Source organism: Schistosoma mansoni, chromosome 7 (assembly GCF_000237925.1).
Source record: "Schistosoma mansoni strain Puerto Rico chromosome 7, complete genome".
NCBI classification, from domain to species: domain Eukaryota; kingdom Metazoa; phylum Platyhelminthes; class Trematoda; order Strigeidida; family Schistosomatidae; genus Schistosoma; species Schistosoma mansoni.
The window spans coordinates 8847480-8870134 of NC_031501.1; the positions used below are offsets into that span (position 1 = coordinate 8847480).

General features: G+C 34.8%; 1 protein-coding gene and 1 non-coding gene across 2 annotated transcripts in view; one reads left to right on the top strand and one right to left on the bottom strand.

Moving 5' to 3' along the window:
• Positions 1–5302: 5302 nt before the first annotated feature.
• Smp_031680 (nAChR subunit (ShAR1-alpha-like)) overlaps positions 5303–22655 on the bottom strand; it is a 69828-nt gene continuing 52475 nt past the window's right edge. The window contains exons 4-11 of the mRNA XM_018798782.1: positions 22118–22227; positions 17677–17812; positions 16063–16213; positions 13223–13417; positions 10913–10999; positions 9479–9588; positions 7041–7740; positions 5303–5646 (exon numbers count right to left, since the gene is read on the bottom strand). Coding sequence (XP_018653690.1) covers positions 5321–5646; positions 7041–7740; positions 9479–9588; positions 10913–10999; positions 13223–13417; positions 16063–16213; positions 17677–17812; positions 22118–22227 — 1815 coding nt within the window. The 3' untranslated portion in view covers positions 5303–5320. The remainder of the gene's footprint in view (positions 5647–7040; positions 7741–9478; positions 9589–10912; positions 11000–13222; positions 13418–16062; positions 16214–17676; positions 17813–22117; positions 22228–22655) is intronic.
• Positions 5794–5865, top strand: Smp_tRNA_00965_Pseudo_TTG.1.1. Its single transcript has one exon. It is a non-coding gene (tRNA).

Genomic DNA, 22655 nt, shown 5'->3' on the forward strand with positions numbered 1-22655 from the left:
ATTTGATTGAATAGTTTTATAATACTTGGGAGTCAAGTTGATGTGAGATTGACATGCTTGAGCTAAGTCGATTTTCTCGTTAACGAACGAAACAAAAGACTTGTGACCTGAGATCGATAAGCTAGCTATTCTGACGCGACCCAGACCCAGAAAACTAGAGTAAGAAGTCCAAGTTGGAAGCGGAGAAATATATATTCCGTAGCTGCCAGAAGCACAGCAATCAATAAAGGGGTAAGAAATCAAACGTATATATACAGTAATGAATTGTCCTTGGGTAGTATTAAAAAATAACACAGTCAAAGAAACAATGGACCAATAGCGTTAAGATATTTTACAAGGGGGAAATTCGACCCGAAGGTGAAAAGAGCTCTGTTGGCGCGAAAACAAAGAAATTCAATTATCCAAAATAAAATTACAAAATTAAGCCATTTACCAAGTAAGTTCTGGGGATTTGACATCCCCAACAGAGATATTAAGAAAGAAGAATGTATTTGTAGAATCTCAGTGAATAAATTTGAAGGAAATCTTTGTATATTTGAATTCATGAATCGATTATAACTAGACGACCATGGAAAACTTGGAAGGATTGGATGATTGTTTTGTCCTAGTACAGGACTCCTCAGCATATTATTGAAGTGTAGTGTAGTTTAAAGTAGTCAATAAGACGTTTTACAGTATAATCAGGATGGATTTATCTGTTCTAGGTTTAAGGTTTCTTATATATCAATTTCAAATTCTTAACATCCATATAAATTGTATACAATTCTGAGTTATCCAGACTACTGGTTAGATTGACAGTTAGTAGTATATAATAGACAAGAGTGATGTTAGGCACTATTTAACGACCAAATTCAATGAAGGTTTGATGTGTCTTCAAACCGAACATTTATTCACTTGACGTCTATTGTTGTTATGTTCAGTATGTTTAGCAATGCACTAAAGAACAAATATTCCTACGTTTGAGGCAATGAATTTATTGGGTTTGTTAACTATAGAATAAATAGTAGACGATGGCGCAATTCCATGGATTGCTTGAAGTTAGACATTAACACTGTCGGATGTTGGCCAGCTCAGTTGTCTAGAAGTTAAGCATTCACACGAGACCGAAGGTTATGGGTTCGAATCCCTTTTGTGCGGGACCGTCGGTGTGCACTACTAAGGAGTTCCATACTACGACGAGTTTACTAAAAAAAGAAACCTTATAAATATAGGAATTTTCGTCTAAATCTGACCGAATAGTTTCATGATATTTGAGAGCCCAGTTGTTGTGAGACATTAAAGGGAGAGAATGTATTTGTAAAATAACACTGAACATATTCAACCTAGTTTTAGATCGAATAAAGTTTGGTTATTGGATATAAATTTCATATTATTTGAGACTCGTCAGTTAAATGTACTTCTACGTAAGCGTTGATATTCGAAATGAAATCAGAGCCTAGTGCTTATTACTTCAAATTTCAACTGATCACTTGTGACGATTAGCTAAGGTAGCAGATGTACGAGATGAAGCCTGAATAGTTTCAGTCCTAAATATAAAAGTGAGATTATAATTGATGAATGACCTTTGAACAACGCTAAAATCACCTAGGAACGTTGACCTACTTAATAGGGCTAAATGAGGATTATAAACCAGTGTGAAGAATAAGGATTATAAATTACATTTGATGATTAGGGTAAGGAATTAGATTTAGGGTTTTTATCACGAAATGACATCATTTATAATGCCAAAAAACCATTTAGTCAAATGAGCGAGTGAATTTCGCGCCAAAATCGAAGATCTATCATCTTAAATGTGATTGGTTCGTCCATAAATCCTAATCTCGCCAAATATATATTTATAGTAGAAGGGGGGTTTGTGGAGATTTTAGTAATTTTATATAGTTGAAATCATGAGTAAATTGAAGCTAGACTACCGTGGAAAACCTGGAAGCACAGGACGGCCGTTTCGTCCTTCACAAAGCCCCTTTCTAATAATCATATGCTCACTAGTGACTGGCTCCATGAGGTATTTCCTGGAGTTCTGGTGACAAGCAGTAACCAGTGGAGTTCAACCAGGTATGTTGGGAGATGTTAACTCATTAAAAACAATCGTGAATGGTTGCTCAATTTCGTGGATTGGTTGAAGTTAGACATTAACACCATCGGACGCCGACTCATTGGTCTAGAGGTTAAGCGCTCGAGTACGAGGCCGACAGGTCCTCAGTTTGAATCTCGCAAGGCAGGGTTGTGGATGCGCAGTGCTGAGGAGTTTCACAATAGAACGCGACGGCCGTCCAGTGCTTGCAGGTTTTCCATGGTGGTATAGCTTCAATTGATTTCAACTATATAAAATATATTTATAGTATTTTTAAGAGCTTTCATTACCGTTTTAAGCTTGTAATAATAATTAAGCCAACAGATATGAACACAGTTGAGGAATTCAAATTGAAAGTTTCTTCAATGTCATTAATCTTCATCACATCTATAGTAAATAGTCTTATGAATAACTAAATTAACTAAATAGATTGTAGCTGTAACATAAATCCCCAAAATCAATAGCTCTGTAGTGTTCGACATTGGATGCTGACCACATTAGTTTTAATAGATTCATTTAGCTGAAGGCTCTCATTCATGCATCCTCACCAGATCACGGTTTGGAACGGCGTGCGCAACATTTTCTGCAATCACTAGCTAGATTAGATCAGTCAGTCCTCGATATATTGATAACTCATCAAGTGTATATCTTCCAACTTCCTCGCTTCTGACTTTTGATTTTACTAGATGGGCGCGATTCAATTACAGAAGGTGGTACTGGCAAAGTGCTGTCAAACTAAAATACCTGTAGTATCTTCAATGGTGAGCCCGATGTTGAACAGACAGTTTTGAGTACAATAGAAACTCGGCATATTATTGATAAATAGCAAGGAATTTGATGATATTCAATTCGTTTAGTTTTTACTGACTGATCTATTGAGTATTCTTGGATTTCAATGTTGATAATCTTATCGAAACTTTTATACAATGAATGATTACTTTTAATTGCTACAATCCTATACATCTCTCGATGTATCATCTTAACTAACAAGGCGCCGAAATATCCTTCTATAGAATTCGAAATGAATCTTTCACTCTATTCTAGAACGTATCAGATAAATATTAATGATGAGAATTTTTAAATGACCATAATAAAATTGTATTAAACCTGTAGAATAATTAGTGGAAATTGTAGGGCCAGTGAATTGTCACTGAACCCTAGCCAAATCATCCGGCGGTTGGGTCACTAAATATTGAACAGGTTATCGATCCCCGTCAAGGTCAAAGACGATCAACGCTCATCACTTAATCATACTCCATGGGCTGGCCCATGCGGCAGTAGTTATACTTTATCTAATATATTCCTGTAATAACGTCCTTTGTGTTATACAGTCTTCAGAGTATCCATGGTCCCTTGATACGTCAATGGGGCAATCCACGTAATGTGCTGATTGCGAGGTGTGACTTCGAAGTTAGCTTGTTCTTTACACCGTTCCTGTCTAACTCGAGTAGGCCTTCAATCATTCGACATAGATCATCAACGTTGATGGTCTACAACATTATAACTCATTAGTCTTCATGAACAAATTCATGGTATTTCGAACGACGGTCGCTAAATTGGAATCTATTCAGGGATTTATCTTGATAGTTGGTGCGATCTAATCTATGAATCTATGTAGAAGAGATCAATCATTCCCAAAGTCAGAGGTCAACCAACAATGATGATCAACTTGACTTCAAAAGTAAAAAAAAGATGACTTAAAACCTATCCCTTAACAAGATCATCTGAATGATCCGATATAACGTTAGCGGAATAACTAGAAAGCTCACTTATACACAAAGTAAGCACTGAAGATGTTTAAAATGGTAATGAAAGTCCCATAATTGAACCATCTATCTTGGAGAAGTCATTACTATAATAAAAGAAGACATTCGATTGAAAGAATATCATGAATTCTTTTTTAAAATAACTTCCTAATTATTGATTTTCAGAAAAGAACAAAAAACCAGATCTAAATAAGTACACTATTGGAAGTACAATTTCAGACTCCTCAAAAATACACAAAGATAAAGTGTGTGTGTGTGTGTGTGAGAAGAGAGATAGGGGGAGAGGACAGCAGTAAACACATATACACACACATACATGAAAGAAACTAATTCACATATTGAATATTGAACATAGAATTCAATTGTACAATATCTACAATATAATAAACAGAAAGACAATTCACACACACACATACAAAAAACTTTTAAAAGTTTTCATTGTATCCCAAAAGAATTTCACAGTTCACCATGGTGATTACATGGTCATGTTTTAAAAAAAGAAAAAAATTATACGAGAGAATGGGGAAGATTTAGATCATAGAAAATATCTAATAAACATTATACTAGTTCAGTTCATTTGAACAAGAAAGAAGAAAACATTTATCCAAAGAAATACTAATCATAGTCATAACTTCCATGAAGTGATTAAATGAAAGATCTATTCTTTACAGTATAAGGTTATGAAGATGGTGTGTATCTTTTTTTTTCTGATTAAGATCATGATCATTGTTGAACTAGTATCCAAGTGTTGTTTCCAACTTTTTTTGGAATGGTGATCTAACATTGATCATGATCTCAATCTTTACTTTCTTTGTCTCTCTCTCTCTCTCTTTCTTATAACATACATAGTAGATATCAGATTGAAAGTATACTACTATATATAAGTAATTCATTATGATTATTATTATAACCGGATAATGTTTATTGAATAGTTGTTACCAGATAATTGTATTTGCTTATTTATTTGATTGATTCAAAGTTCAATTAAGGCTATTTTGGTGTTTTTATACAAAATAGACACAAAAAAGGATCTCCAGCTTAACCCAAAACAAAAAAAAGAGAAAAGAAAAAAGAAAGAAAACGAGAAAAAAGAGAAAAGTAAAGTAGAGAAATTATAGAACATGAAAAATTGAACCCAAAACAAAAATGGAGAAAAGGGAAAAGAAAGAGAACGATAAAAAAGAGAAAAGAAAGAAAAAGAAAGAAAAAGAAAAAAGAGAAAAGTAAAGTAGAGAAATTATAGGGCGTGAAAAATCTAACCCAAAACAAAAAAGAGAAAAGAAAGAGAACGAGAAAAAAGAGAAAAGAAAGAAAAAAGAAAAGAGAAAAGAAAAAGAGGGAAGAGAAAAGTAAAGTAAAGAAATTATAGAACATAAAAAATTGAACCGAGAGGAAAAAGAAAAGAAAAAGAAAGAGAAAAGAAAGAGAAAAGAAAAATAGAAAAAGAAAAGAGAAAAGAAAAGAAAGGAAAGCAAAGAAATTATGGCATAAATGAAGCAATTAAATTAGGTGCAGAACATAATATAGCAAATGTAACAATAATATTACATAAACTAAATATAATTAAACAAAAACGATCAATCACACGAGCTGCGAATTTCCATTCTAAACTCATTAATTCATCTTGTTCATTATCACGTAATTTTTTAGTAATAAAACGTAATTCATTAATGATTAATTCTAAATCTGATTTATATATTAGAAATGGATTCATCATTATAGATGATGATTGATCTGGATCAATAGGTGGATTATTCTTATTTGATATATTACTGAATTCATCAGAGAATAAATCTTGTATATGTTCTGGTGTTGTTGTTGTGGTGGTGGGGGGGGTGGGGGGGTAATGGAGAAAAAAAGACAAATAACGTTAGTTACACAATATAGAATTATTTTCAATAGATCGTTAATAATACAAAGTTACATCCATTGCACAAGCAAGTGATTATCAGGATTCGATAGCTGAGTGGATAACGCGATGGCCTTTGAAGCGAAAGGTACTAGTTTCGAGTCCCAGAGTGAACATCAACTCTGAGATGTAGGTATATCCAGCTGATGAGTCTCAAATAGGATGAAATGCGCGTTAAACTGGATTCTACTGCTAGCCACTATCCATCTTTACACATGGTTGCTAATACTTGAATGTTAGTAACATAAGCTAATGAATAATTGATATTATTAGCTTTGTTAATAGCAATACTAGGATTCAGATAGATTCAGCTAATGAGTGTTAAACAGGATCAAAACTTACGTCATAGATTCCACTACTAGCCACGAATCGTCATTACTTATAATGCTTGTGAATTAAGACAATATCTAGGTAATCCATACAGGATGCACATATTCTAATAACAGACTGATCAATTGCAGTCCTAAACATCGACGGGAAGATTCAAGTTAAACAATATTGAATGAATGTAAACTTCATCCCATTTCACAAACAAGTGACTATCAGGACTCAGTAGCTAAGTAGACAACTCTAGGGCATTTGTAGTGAACGGTACTGGTGTTATATCCTACCGAAGACATAAGTACGGGTAACTTCCGAGACCTATTAATGGACGATTATTCTATACATATTCTTATTGTTTACCTATTCAGTAACTAGGTTGTGCATATCTATATTCATCTCATTATAAGCTTCATTTTGACCTATGGATTATTACTGTACGAATTACCGTTCCTAAATGATACTCAGTTTATTGATTATTGTCTCCCATGTTCACAGCCACATCTGGCTTCATCTTGAACAAATATTATTTTCTATTTTGTGGTGTGATGCGGTCTGTTTGCCTGGTATATAAACAAAGTATGCTTGAAATTAATGATTCACATAACAGAAGCTGTAATTAGTGTTCTGGACTGAATTGGGAGGGCTAGGAGGACAAGGGACCAATACGGACACTAGACTACTCATACCAATTGAACGTCATTGTTTTGGCACAGTATTAACATTAAACAAGTTTTCATCTGATTGGCAGTGGCCTTTTATAGAGTCACAACAACCGGTGAACATCAACTCTGATATGCAAGTATATCCAGCTGATGAGTCCTAAATAGGACGAAACGCAGATTCTTTATCCTATTCCTAGTCATTATCCATCATTGCTTATAGAACATGATATGAACATTTTAAAAAATATATCAAATGAATGATAATCTTATTCATTCACTATTCTTGCCTTAGAGGTTCAACTTACTTGAATTAAAATTACCTACTGAATTATATAATCGATAAGGAGATTGTACTGGTAATGATTGATTAATTACTGATGGTGATGATAATAAATCAGTATTCCTTCCTAATTTAGAATGATGATTATTATTCAATATTGTTTGTTTTTCATTCATATTGATCAAGATATTACTATTATTAGTAGTATTAGTAGTATTATTAGTAGTATTAATAGTAGTAAACCGTGCTGTAGCACGGAAATCTTCTTCTAAATCAATCACATTGGCTATTGTATTTTTTGGTGTACGTTCAAGTAAGCCATTTTGTAATTGATGATTATCTATACTACTTAATTTATTTTCCATTAATGTTGTTGTTGTTGTTGTTTTCAAATTTCCATCAATACATATTCTTGAATTAGTTACCAAGTGCTTCTTCATATAAGTAGGATTCATATTACTATTATTATTGTGAGTAGTAGTATCATAATTCCAACCAATAAATGGCTTAGTTTTCATCTCTTCTTCATGACCTTTTTCTTTTTCCCCTTCTTCACCTTCTTCTTCTCCTCCTTTGAATAGGGTTTCACTTTGTGACTTTTTTATATTCTCCATGAAATTATCACTAATAGATGATGAAATATCTTCAACTTCTATAATTTGTGAACGTTTCGGAGGTTCCATACACATTAATTTAGCTAAATATGTATTGACAATATTCCTAATCTGAATGAATTCAGTAATAAAAAAAAGAAATAGTATTATTAATCAGAAAAGGTCTCGAACAAAAAGGTTAAGTATTCGCAAAGAAGATCGAAGGGTCCTGTGTTCGAATCTGGCTAGTGGGATCGTGGACATGTACTGTACAGGAGTTCTATACTAGGACGAAACGACCGTCCAATGCTTTGAGGTTTTCAATAGTGGTCTCCACAATCCACACACTGATAAGAATATTATACGTTAAATATATTACGTCATGATAGTAGTAGTAGTAGTAGTAGTAGTAGTAGTAGTAATTATCTGAGATGATATTTTATGTTGACAACCACCTATTACCATCTACTGTATAATCTAGTTACGACTAACCTTTATCGACTGATAAAATACTAAACTCATTAAGATGACTAAATTAATTCACAAATGCCAATTGAATACTAAACAGAAAATGGGAAAATAAATATTGTATATAGCTGAGTCAATTGAAGCTAGACCACCATGGGAAACCTGGAAGCACTGGACGACCGTCGCATCGTATTGTGGGACTCGTCAGCAGAGCGTATCCACGATCCTGCCTCATGGGATTCGAACACAGGACTTATCAGTCCCGCGAGCGAGCACTTAATCACTTGACCACTGAGCTGGCATCCAAAGGCGTTAATGTCTAACTTCAACCAATCCACGAAATTGAGCAACTACTCATCAATAGATACGCACTGCTGAGGAGTCCTACAATAAGATAAAACGGCCGTCAAGTGCTTCCAGGTTTTCCATGGTGGTCTAGCTTCAATTGACTCATGATTTCAACTATATAAAATTACCAAAATCTCCACAAAACCCCCTTCTAAAAATATATTTGTTAAGAGACCTAGGACACTTTCTTGAAAAGGTATTCAGAAGTTAATGAAATGTTGGAAATATTTCCACTAAACAAGGAAGTAGTTAGGAATTCGATTTTATAGAGTTTGAATAGAAGACTTAACTGAATCTTCAGGATACCTGTTGCAAAATTGTCAGAAGTTATTTCTATATCATTAGATTAAAAGTGATGTTAACAGTAATTTATATGGTACTTAAGATTGTTTATAGGATACTAATCGAGCGTTAGCTAACCTACCTTGATTGTTAGTTATATACATCACTATAAAAAAAGAACGATCAATCTCATAACCTTGGATCACTTTGACCTTGATAATATCTCTTTATTCTACTGTTCATTATTAAGACCCCTATATTCTTCAGTTAGTCTAACAAATACACTCTTAAACATCACTCCTACAGATCAGTTTCAACACTTTATAATCTCTTTTCTTTCCATCATATGAAATGGTCTTATGAAGGGTGGTATGGGAGAAGATGTAAAGTTGAATAAACATGAAAGAACAATGGGGTAATTCAAGAGTTTGACTACTCTTCATGATATAAGTATTGATTTAAAAATAATATAAAGAATATCAGAAGGGGTTTTGTGGAGATTTTAGTAATTTTAAAAGGGTTGAGATCATGAGACAAATTCATGGATTGGTTGAAGTTAGACATTAACACCGTTAGATACCGGCCAGCTCAGTGGTCTATCGGTTAAGTGCTCTGGCGTGAAACTGATAGGTCCTGGGTTCGAGTCTCGCTCGCGAGGCGGGATCATGGACGCGTACTGTTGAGGAGTTCCAGGTTTTCCATGGTGGTCTATCTTCAATTGACTCATGATCTCAACTCTATAATAAAAAAGAATAATCAAAATAAAACTTACCCAAGCTGGTACAGAAACACAATCAGCTGATCTATGATGATAATTTAATACAAGTACAGTAAATACAATCGATAATGAACACATAAACATTGTACATGAAAAGTAGATACCTGTTAAGAGTGAATTTTTTTTTTAAAAAAGGAGGGGGGGAGGATGAGTAAAGTAAAACCAATTACGAATGGACAATTGATACAAATTAAAAGATTTCTGAAATATTTGTAAATTTACATGAATAATTGTCATACTATATCATTAATTGGTTGAAGTTGGGAATGTGTATAGTTGAGCGATCACCGTTTATTCTGAAGGTTTTTTAGTTCGATTCCGCTAGTGAGGGTATAAAGATACATTGTTGAAGATTTTCATCCTAAGATGAAGAACCTCTTCAGTGAACCTTAGATTTTAGAGATGGTATAACTGAATTTATTCGGTGACAAAAACAACCTACATATTCAGACGTTTGTTTATTCAATGGATCCGATAAAAAGTAAACATTGAGAAGTACTTCTTTGTTTCAAAAAGCACTCCTGGTAGGGTCGAGGGTTAGGAGAGTCCACTTTTCCTCTTGAAATGCTCTCATATGCTCATATGTATACAGGCACTAACAGAGAAGTTCTACTCACTGACTACACTCAGCGAAAATCGAATATCCGGTGCTTTAACTGGATTGCTAGATACTGAGGATCCATTTAGGGGGAGTTGGAAAACCCTGATTCCAAATCAATGGTTCACATGGGCTCCAGCATACTGAGGATATAAATAGAGTATGAACATATTGTTGGTCATCGGCCACCATGAGAGTGCATCTCTTAACATTGCCCTACTGGCTTGTGGGTTAGACCTCTAGATCATAGACTTGAGTAGTGGCTCCCTGACAAAAAACCACTTCAATAGGTTTGGGCATCCGGACAGTGTCACAGCCCACACATAAATCAACTGTCTTGTATGGCATATATGTATTCAATGCTTCATTGTATCAATGTTTATGTGTTTAAATAAATAAATAAATATCAGAAAATCAAATAAGTGTGATTATTATTCGGTACATATTTGCTACTTATAAGTAACTTATAAAAAGTAGTATGTTGTTATCAGTTGATTAGTTCATCTTTGCAAAGTACAATAACGAATATAAGAATAATAAAATTATCAGAAAGGAGTTCTGTGGATATTATAGTAATTTAATAGTTGAATTCATGAGTTAGTTGAAACTAGACCACCATAGAAAACCTGGAACCACTGGAGGGCCGTTTCGTCCTTCTGCGGAACTCCTTACCAGTATTTATTCACAATGCCCTCCTGTGGGATTCGAACCCAGGACCTATTGGTCTCACACGAGAACTCTTAACCTTCATGATGGTCTAGCTTCAATTAACTCATAAACTCAACTATTGAATTCTAATAAAATGAATTGTTAATTATAAATATACATACCAATTAATGGTATAGCTTCAGATGTTTGTGGAAGTTTATCTGCAACAAGTTGTAAGAACATTGTTAATGATAAAAGAATTGTTACCCCTAAAAAAAGAAAGTAAACAATATCGATTCATATAGTTGCCTTCATCAAAGAAGAGAAGCATCATAAGAAAACGTACAATTATTCGTTTACTTTTGATTACAATTCAAATTTAAAACAACTGTCTGTTAACCAAGATCAAAGTTGGAATCTTCAATATGAACGTCAAGACAGTCCTACTGTATGGAGCTGAAACATGAAGATCTACTACAAAAACTCATCAAAGTATTACAAGTATTAATGAACGGTTGTCTACACAAGATACCCGATGTCCGTTGGTCGCTGGTGTTTTACATTGAAGTTGTTCAGTTTAATGATTATATTCATTGTTATATTTCACCATCCTTTCCTATTCACAAACACGTTTGGCTTGATCATATATACCTTTTGCTATCCATTTTATGGTGTAATTTGGTCAGGTATGTTTGTATAGAAACTGGGGGTATGCTTGAAATATAATATTCGTATATTGGAGGCTGATTATTGTATTTTGGACTCAATGGACAGGGAAAGGTGAAAAGTCCCTGTGTAGTGAATGAAAACACTAGTTGGGGACAATCGAATGTATTTAAGCACAAATTACAGACTATCTCACTAAATTCTGATAATCATACAGTAGTAAACAGTTAATATGCAAACTATCAATCAATTGTCTCAATCTTCACTGTTCCTTCTGCAAATATCAATCCGTCTTCTCTAATTCCATTGTTCATGCATTTTTCTACCAGTCGCACTTCATTTTAGTTCTTTCATTATCGGTTTTCTGCCAAAATACATTCTGTCTGACCATCGTCATATACTACTTATATGGATATAAGTAAACCACACTACACCTGTATTGAGGATTAATAATGACTTAGTAATTAATTGAAGCTCCTAGTGCTGATTGGTATATCATTGGTTGGCTAAGGGATAATGTTACAGAAATCGATATTCTCAATGGTGTTATTGTCACATGATATTAGACGGGGTCATTCATCATAGGAACATATTTGATTTGAGTTTAGATAGAACAAAGTAGTAATGTACTAAAAAGATATCCGAACTTTAAATAGATGGAAAGTTCATGGCACAGTGAGATCTATTGTAGCCTTTGTGGAGAAAAAACCTGTCTACATCACCTTACCATTTAGAGGTGATTCAAATGGCCTTTTATTGAAACAAATTGAAACAAATCAGTCATCAATAAAACGTATTGTGCATCGAAGGTCATTATCAAAGAAAGAACGAGGTCCATGCTTCATTCAAAACCTAAAAGACATGAAAATGATTGTGTCACATCCCACTGCGTTTACCAATTTAATTGTGTGTATGGTCACACATACATAGGGAGGAGCAATCGTGATCTGAAAATTAGGGTGGGTGAACATGTGCCAAAATGGTTGCAGAAACAGATAGAATCAAATGACCCAATAAGAGTAGAGGATAAACGTCCATCATCCCCTATTGCGAAACATATAATCGAAACAGGTCATAAGATTGGTCTTAACTCAGCTTTTGTGGTGTTGTACAAAAGTGTAAAAGGGCGTATACTGAGGTTTATTGAAGCCTTAGCCATACGAAAATTCAAACCCCCTTTGTGTATTCAAAAACAGTTTGTTCTCACCTTAAACCTACCCTGGTAATATTAGCTTATTATCCAGAGTGATTAGGTGTCAAATTGTTTTCACATTATGTTTATTATCATCATCCTTGTCTATACTTACCCCCCCCATTTCCAGTCTACTTGACCTTTTATATCTTTTCTATATAAATGTTCTTAACAAGTATATTGTGTGTAATCAGAATGATTCGAAATGTATTGCGCTAATATTTCATCACATAGTTCTGATAATCATCGTCTTCTTATGACATTATTGAAGTTACATTTAACAACAAAAAAATAATTCACGTAAACGTTTGATGAGGAGTTTTGAAATTCAGCAACGAGATATACGGTACTAAAGTGAATCGAAGTAGTCTAACTTTTAATTCATTAATCTTAATTGATTTACTGATCAAGTAGTTGGCACTGAGCCAAATTCTAAATGAGAAGGTTAATGATACTATTCTGTTGACCAGACCAAACTAAGTGAGTCGGGTTCGAACACAGAGCTTAGTGGATGAAAGTTGGACGCTTTAACAACTAAGCCACTGTCTATTGTAATCACTCTATTTTATCAATTCTAATATGATGGCCAAACTACAATAAAATGGAAAACAAAATCTAAATCCCATTGACTTACCTAATGATATTTTTTCACCTGCATCTGGTGGTAACATAAATACCATTAAAGCCATACCAGATATTAATAAACAAGGCACAATAAGATTAAATACATAATAAAGTGCACGTCGTTGAAGTGTAATTGCAATTTTAACATCAACAAAATCATAATCACAACATTCATAACGTTGTGCATAACGTCGAACTGAAGAACCTGTATTGATTATTTTTTTGTTTAATGTGTAAAACAAAGAAAAAGCAAATTACAATTAACTTGTTATATGATCAGGTGAAGTACTTTAGAAATCATTGAGTGTAGACTTATTGTAACTGTGTTGAATCAACCGCTTAGTTACTTACTTACTTACTTACGCTTGTTACCCCTTATCGTGGGGTATAGGCGGACCACCAGCATTCTCCATCCAACATTATCCTGGACAATGCTTTCTAGTCCTTTCCAGTTGCTATGGATCATTTTCATGTCTGCACCCAATTCCCTACAAATTGTGCTCCTTGGTCTTCCTCTTTTCTATTTCCCTTCAGGATTACTAGTTAGGGCAAGCATCGTGATTCATGAATAAACTGCTGGTTTGCTATATTTGGTTTGGAATTGTATATCTAGTATAACGTAGGCCCAGATTATGTGTAGCTTAATGATCGAGTTAAGATGGTGGTTAGAGGTGGTCAACAGGAAACCCTGAACCCGGATTTTGTGCTACTTGGCACTCGTCAGCAAGGTACATATACATGTCCTCGCTGACCTAGATAGGTACATGTATAGTGTGATCATAAACAAATAGATAAATCATTTATAATGACATATTAAAGATGGCATTTCTTCCTTACAATATGAAGTTATCTGTCTTTATAGTGACAATGTAATCTGTCTTGACCCATTCAACATAGATTTGAGTTCATGGGCTGTCATACATAAAGATGCTTTTTTTTCAAATCATACATTCTCACACAGCGTCGAAAAATGGAAGCAGACATGAAAAGGATGGATAACAACTGGAAAGGATAATTCAGGATAGAGTTGGATGGTGAATGTTAGTGAGCAGCCTATGCTCCTCGACGTCGGTTAACAGAAATAAGTATGACATTAAAGTTACAGTATCAAGACAAAACTTTGAGGAATTCATATTTTAATTATGGTCACTAATGACTAAGTGATTAAACTACTCATCATTATAGGTGTACACTACATCACAGTGTCAAATTGTAACATAAAATATGTTCAGTCTTCAAAGCAAATAACTAATTATGCTTGTAAACCATATGTACTTATAAGACTTACAACCTATTACTTATTGGATTATTGGGTAACTCGACAAATAACACTACAGGGGTTCGGTTTCTTTTGGAAGAGGTGGAAACAGAGGGGATTTCTACACAATACACACATCAAGTCTATCCAATCAATGAAATGAATAGTCATTTAAAAGCAATAATGATCGTAAATATTTATGAATGAACATGAAGGGCAGCTTATCAATATCACAAAACATTCTACACTGATTATAAGCAAAGATGGATAATGGTTATCAGTGGAATGCAGGACGCACGTTTTGTCCTATTTGGGACTCGTCATCTGGATGTACCTGCAGCTCAGAGTTGATGTTCACCCTGGGATTCGAATCGATTACCGTTCACTTCAAACGCCATCGTGCGTCCTTGATTCCACTGCTAGTCGAAATCCATCTTTGTTTATAATGCTTGTGGACTAAGATGATATCGAGGCAATACGCACAGTATGCACATATACCAATTAGAGACTGACCAATTGCAGTCATAAACATCAATAGGAAGATTCAAACTAACAATACTAAGTGAATTTATTCTACACTGATGTTTTGAATATTCATAAGTTGGATATTTTCAAAACTGGAATTTCATTAGAATTTTGTGACGGAAATTCTTCAATGAAATATGTAGTTATCAGTATGAGATTATGGAGATTGTAAAGTTTTTGATTAAGATAATGAATCGATGAATATTAGATCACCATTCAATGGTGATTAAGCATTCTTATAAGAGACCGAAGGTCCTACGTTCGAATCCCTTTGGTGTGGAGTCATGGATGGCATTAACTGAGAAGTCTCATACTAGGGTGAAATGGCTGCCAAATACCCTTAAGTTTTCGCTGATGGTTTAACACTCATCGATTCATGATCTTTATCAAAAAAAGTAAACTCCATTTAATTTGTACAATCGTTGTTATTGACTATAAATGTGACCATGAACTTTCACGGTACACTCTCTCCCATTTGCGTGACATACTGATTGTTCTTCTCCAAATATATATTGCTGCTCATACTACTCTTTGTTATCATTCAATTAACTAACATATTCATGGATCATATCCTTTTCTTCTTCACTGGATTATTGATGGTAGATTACTTTGAATGATACGCCACATATTATAATTACCATTTACACGTTATATTTGTCGATCTTGTGACTGATTGAACACGCTCTATCTAGAAGTTGACAAGTAACATCTGAGCTTCTATCCAAAGGAGGAGAGGAAGACCAAATAATACATTATGCCGAGATATGGGGACAAACATGAGAAAACGGAACAACAATTGAATAGAGCTACAAAAGGAAGGCCCATGATTGGAGAATGCTGGTCAGCAGCGTACGCTCCATTAGGGGTAAAACACGTAAGTAAGTAACTAATTCCCTACATTACTACTAAACAGTAACCTTACTACTGTTTTGCTCCGCTACAACGTACTCAAAAGTCCTACATAAGGTACCTATTGAATAACATATGATCACCAAATATTTTAACTAAAACAACAGAATCACTGGCATTCATTAGCTGTTTTTAAACAAAAACAGGAGTCTCCTTACCACTAAGATGAAATTCTCCATTACGTGAATATTCAGATAAATCTACCGTTCCAACTTGTGTACAATCAGGTTGTGAAGCGTTAATACATTGTAATTGAAAATTAATTTGATCACCATAATATGTCCAACTACCAAATTTCAATATACAACTCTACAAAGAAATATGTAAATACAAGTTTCACAAGTTAATTTTAAGTAATTTCATTGGGCTACTGAATTTAACTTAGTAGCACAGCTTATTTGAAACAATTCCTTAATTATTATCAGTAGGGGTTTGGTGGAGATTTCAGTATTTTCATAGTTGAAATCATGAGTCGATTGAAGCTAGACCATCATGGAAAACCTGGAAGCACTAGACGGCCGTTTCGTCATGTTATGGGACTCCTGAGCAGTGTGCATCCACGATCCCGCACTCGCGAGATTCGAACCCAGGACTCACGCTTTCAACTATGGAAACACTAAATCTCCACAAAACACCTTCTCATCTATAATCATATGCTCACTAGTGACTGACTTCAAAAGATGTTTCCTTGAGTTCTAGTGGGAAGCAGTGACCAGTGGAGTTCAACCATGTCTGTTGTAGAGATATCAACTCACTGAAGACAATTGGTGAACGGTTGTTCAACTTCGTGGATCAGTTGAAGTTAGACATTAACACCGTTGGATGCCGGCCAGCTCAGTGTTCTATCGATTAAGTGCTCTGGCGCGAGAGTAGTAGGTCCTGTGTTCGAATTTCGCGAGTGCGGAATCGTGGATGAGCACTGCTCAGGAGTCCCATAATAGGATGAAACGGCCATCCAGTGCTTCCAGGTTTTCCATAGTGGTCTAGCTTCAATTGACTCATGATTTCAACTATGAAAATTCTTTAATTTTCAACAATGATGAATGGTAGCTAACAGTGAAACATAGGATAAGCGTTTCGTCCTATTTGGGATTCGTTAGCTTGGTATATCTGAATTTCAGAGTTGATGTGTTACTCTGGGACTCAAAACCACTACTGCAGGCTATATAATCTATCACGTTACCTACTTAGCTATTGAGTTCAAATAGCTGTTAAGTTGTTTAAAGAGGTGAAATTTTAATTCATTTATCTATAGTTTGTTTGAACCTCCCCAAGTATGCTGATAAGAGACTGATCAGTTGCAGTCCTAAGCATCAATGGGAAGATTCAAACGGACAATACATTCCTGAATTTAATTAATAGTAATATATAAATATCATATTTGTAAAAGGTACTGGTCACGAACTGACTGAAGTTGGAATACTGATAAACAGCTGGGGCGAGAGGGAGGAATTAGAAATCAGATTTGTTCTGCTACGTGGAGTCTAATATGTATCGAATCGAGACAGGTATCTAACTATGACGATGGATGAATGACCTCTCAACTATTCATATATTGATGAAAGTGAAATATTGACAGGGTTGAATGTTGGCTTAGTGGTCTAAAGTGTTAGGCATTCATCCAGGGGATAGTGGGAGCGCACTGCTAAGGAGTCTTACATGAGAATGAATCAGCTGTTCAGTGGTCCCTGGTTTTAAATGGTGATCGGGCTTTAATAGACTCATGAAGTCAACTAGTAAAAATATATTTAATGATACATGCTCCCAGTTACCTGTTCATCAAATGGAAACCATAAAATATCTATATTACATGTAGATTTAAATAATCCCGGTGGCATCCATTGAACAGTACCATCATGTTTTATAATTGTATTTGTTGGAAATGTACGATCGAATTTTTCATCCGCACTAAATTAAAACAAAAGCCACAAAAAAGAACTTCATTTGAAGTAACAAGATGATAACATTCTACATAATTTATAAGTCCGTCGTGTTTGAACTGAAGTAGCTTTAGAGTTAGATCTTAACTACTGACACTTTCACATCGAATACACAGTATGGAGCGATATTTGTGGTTTGATAAACATGGAAGTGAAGGGAGATCAATATTGATTATGTAACCGATCTAGTAACTTAATCATATACTACATGGGATAATTGTTTCAAGTCAGTCACATATGAATCATGTAAGAAAACAAAACTGTGTAATATTGAAATGGTGAAGATTTATAGTTCAGGTGGATAATTTTGATGGAGTTTTGTTCTTGGAGCTGGATGGTTTGGTTGTGGAGCTTTTATCGTTCTTCTTATGAATGACATCATCAGCATAAACTTCTGATAGACTTCTACCATGATGAAAGCTCCACGACTAAACCATCCAGATCAGAGAACAAAACTCGTGTGTGTGTAATATATTTAAAGTACATGTTTTCTACATGTTCTACACAACGGTGGAGTGGTAACATTAATGTAGATGGATACTTTTATGTTATTGATGGCACACTCTCTTAATTAGTCGACACTGATACTCTGTCCATTAGTTATGAGTACTTACTCCTGATGTTGTCAGCTAGCGTTTACCTTCATGATTCTACCAATTCAGAATTTCTTTCTGTTTCCCTTCTGTCTTCTTCAGTGCAATCTTCTTAACCTTCTTTTGATAAGCATTCAACTTTTGGTTAGTGTTACATACTACTTACAAAGCTGGTCTACTTCAGAATTAAAAAGGGTATTTGATCTATGAAAGAGAATGATAAACATTGGTTGTTTGCTTAGTCAAACTTATAGATAGTCTGACAGGCATTAGATGAGTTCTATGTTCTCTTATCCTTATTATTACTATTGATTGTAGTTGGATTGTGTCAGATTGTTGTCGGTTATTGGTTGTTGAAATAAATTTACGTTCTAGTCAGGCTAATCACATATTCTTGATCTGAATTGTCTTGAAGTCCTGTATAATAGACACTGAGAAGGAATCTAATGTAGATATTCGTCTAAAGCAAATTAACGTCCGATTTGTGAAGACGTGTAGAACCAGGCGTTATAACGGTACTCATATCAACTTTTGTATATGGATGAAATTCACTTAGTCTTATCAATTCAAAACAGTTTCAGTACCAATAGTCAGATGATATCTACACGAATCTTCATTAAAAGAATGCTATTGGAACCTAACTACAATACAGAAATGAGATTTAGCTAATCTTAACATGATCTTCTAATACTGGGGTCAATTTCCAGTCAATGAGTGAATAGTCTATGTAAATAAAAACCTTATAGAGTATAGTGATTTATTGTTCTCAAGGTTTCTTATCAGTCTATCAATTATAATATTGTAGAAATATTATTACGCCAGGGAAGTCGTACTCACTGCCTTCTCGCTGCAGGAGTGTTGTTTACGAAATTGAGAGAACGAAATGCGAATGTCCAGCGCTTTACCGGCTTTGTGGACATGCAGCGTCCACTTAGAAGATTTGGAAAACACTGATTCCAAACCAATAGTGTACATGAGCTCCAGAATCCTGAAGGAACAAATGGTGTATAAACCTATTGTTAGTTACTGACTACTATGGGACTGCATCTATTAAAGTTGCTCCATTACCTTGTGGATTAGACCTTGAGGTTGAAGGTTCCAAGTGTGGCCCCCTAAGAAAATCATCTGCTTTAGTTTAGGCACCCGGATAGTATCACAACCCACACACAAATCAAGTGACTTGTGTGAAGCATATATATCCAATGCCTCTTTGTACCAATGAAGAGATAATAATGACATTGATCAAAATGTGAATAGATTCACATTAAAAACTCCTTTCTGTATCCTTCTTATAGTCATTAATAGTTATATGGAATATTCATCATTGGTGAAACAACCCATTGTATCATTAAATAAAAATAAAGGGAATTCACTGAAGAGGATTTTCTTTCCGACGAAATCATTCGCTTAAGCTGTACGTTTGTATTGATAGTTGTATAGTAAATATATGAGTCTATAGAAGGATAGAAAAGAATGAATCATAAAATGAGTCGAGACTTTAATTATCCAATGAGGTTACGTAATAATCCGAGCGGAAACCTGGAGAACTACGAAAACCATCATCCAAAAGATACAAGTGTTTATTAACAGTTGTCTACGCAAGATACTTCGGATTCGTTGGCCAGACACTATCAGCAACAAGTTACTGTGGGAGAAAACAAACCAGATTCCAGCGGAGGAAGAAATCAGCAAGAAGCGCTGGAAGTGGATAGGACACGCATTGAGGAAATCACCCAACTGCGTCACAAGGCAAACCCTCACTTGGAATCCTCAAGGCCAGAAGAGAAGAGGAGGACCAAAGAACACATTACGCCGAGAAATGGAGATGGAGACATGAGAAGAGTGAACAAAAATTGGATAGAACTAGAAAAGAAGGCCCAGGACAGAGTGGGTTGGAGAATGCTGGTCGGCGGCCTATGCTCCATTGGGAGTAACAGGCGTAAGTAAGTAATAATCCAGGGTTTAAAGATGAATAGAAGGATGAAAATAATTGATGGGTCAGAATTATAAAAGATAATTGTCCACTTGACAGATACGAATAATGAACGGTGAAAAACGTAAAGGTCATAATAATAACCGATTACAGTTTAGTATTACAAAACAAGACCAAAAGATACTACAGTAGAGAATTAGGGTCAATGAAAGATAAGAGGTTGGACGGATCATTTTTTTTCATGCAGAATTCGACCTTGAACTGGTGGATCACTAGCACCTCAACAGTGCATAAGTTTTGGACTCGACTTCCCCACGAACCAATTCCTATGAATGTGTAGATTATTTTAAAGGTCGACTCCATCGGAGTGACGTGTCCAGAATTGATTAGATGCTTTTGTATTGTATTATCATCCAATTGTAAATATGAATATACAGCTTAAGTAAATGATTTCATAGAAAAGAGAAGAACTTATATGACAATAATATAAGAAATTCATGTATAGGAATTCCTACATCATCAGCTTGATTGTTATTCAATTCCTCACTAATAAAATGATTTCTTTGAATTTATTATGAAGTGGATAAAGTGATGGTATTTGAAGCGAATGATATTGGGTTCGAATCCCAGAGTGAACATCAACTCTAAGATCCCGGTACATCCAGCTGACGAGTCCTAAATAAGACGATATGTGTGTCTCGTATTCCACTTCTAACCACTATCCATCTTTGCCGTCCTTTATAATCTTAAACATTTTGACCATAATACAAAGACATTTCTATTATACTATGCTGGATTTTATGGAAGAAGCATTAACGTAGCTTATTCAATTATTGATTGGCTCATCATTATATTTTAGTTGAACAGCTAATTATTCAAGGGATACTACCCCTAACTCAGGGTCTGGAAATTCGGAAAAATCAAATTTCGTAAATGCGATAAAAATGATCTTGGTGGTCTTGTATAAGTATTCTGACACCAGACAATGGGTTTTAAGCATTCCTAGGCTGGGCTATTTCACTTACTAACCTACATTTGTGTTGTATGCAGTATAAGCTATATTGCCATGTAGAGGTGAAGGTCTTATATGAGACTGGAGGTTCGCCGTTGAATTTGTGGATGGTTATGCATTGCTTTAGCAAGTTTTGCTGACTGTTCATGTGAAAAGTTAGTTTGTTGGTTAACCGATTTCATTCATACTGTTGGTTGCTTTTCAGTATTCTCAAGGGCTATTGTCATTGGAGCATTGTAAGGCATATCGCCTTTGCTAACATTAATGAGTTTGACTGTCATATAAGCAGAATGGGTCAACTTTGACCTGTTCATGCCGTGCAAAATTGATTTACGCAATCACTGATCGGAATAATTATACATGTGATGTGAATGTGTATATGAATGGTGCGAATGGTTCACCATGGTGCTTGGTACCTGTGTGGTTGCGCCACAGGATTGATCTGTACTGTTCAGATTGTAGTGTTAAAGCCCATATACTGTTTGGTTCTCCTATAGGGCGGGATTAAGCTGTACCTTGAGCAGTGCCTTGCTCTCTTGTTAAACGGGATTGAGCTGTACTGTTTGGGTTGCCGCGTGAAAGTCTGGATAGTGTCTGGTTCTCCTGAAAACCCACAAGGGTATATTATATAACTAACATATAACTGCTAATTATTCAATAAAAGCTATGTAATCATATTACTGGGGAAGAAATATATATATAAATGAATAAATGTCAATTTTTTCATTCATTTACCAATTATACAATAGAATATCTGGTCTCCATACAGCAGTATATGGTAAGTTTAATGTTGTTATATTACCAAACTCTTTAGGATTCCATAAGAAATGATAATCATTCCATATCTAGATTGATTTTCCCAAAAAGAAGAGAAAAAAGAGAAATATTACATGATATGAAACTGTAATACTCATCGGGATAATCAGAGAGTGTTATGTAGTCGTCTTCACTTCGATTTTGATGAAGTTTTGTTCTCTGAGCTGGATGATTTGGTCGTGGAGCTTTCATCGTCTTTCTGAACGAAATCAGAAGGAAGATCCACAACTAAACTATCGGAGAACCAAACTCCATCAAAATCATCCAGCTGAGCTACAAATCTTCTTCACCATCTCACTTCGATTCACTATTATTAAGGCTACTTATTTATTCAAATACTGAGTAAGAAGAATGTGCATAGACCAACTTAAGACTGATCAATATTTAAGTAAACTATCAACAATTTCATAATCTAAACCATTTAAATTAAGCAGAGATGGATAGTGGCTAGCAGTGG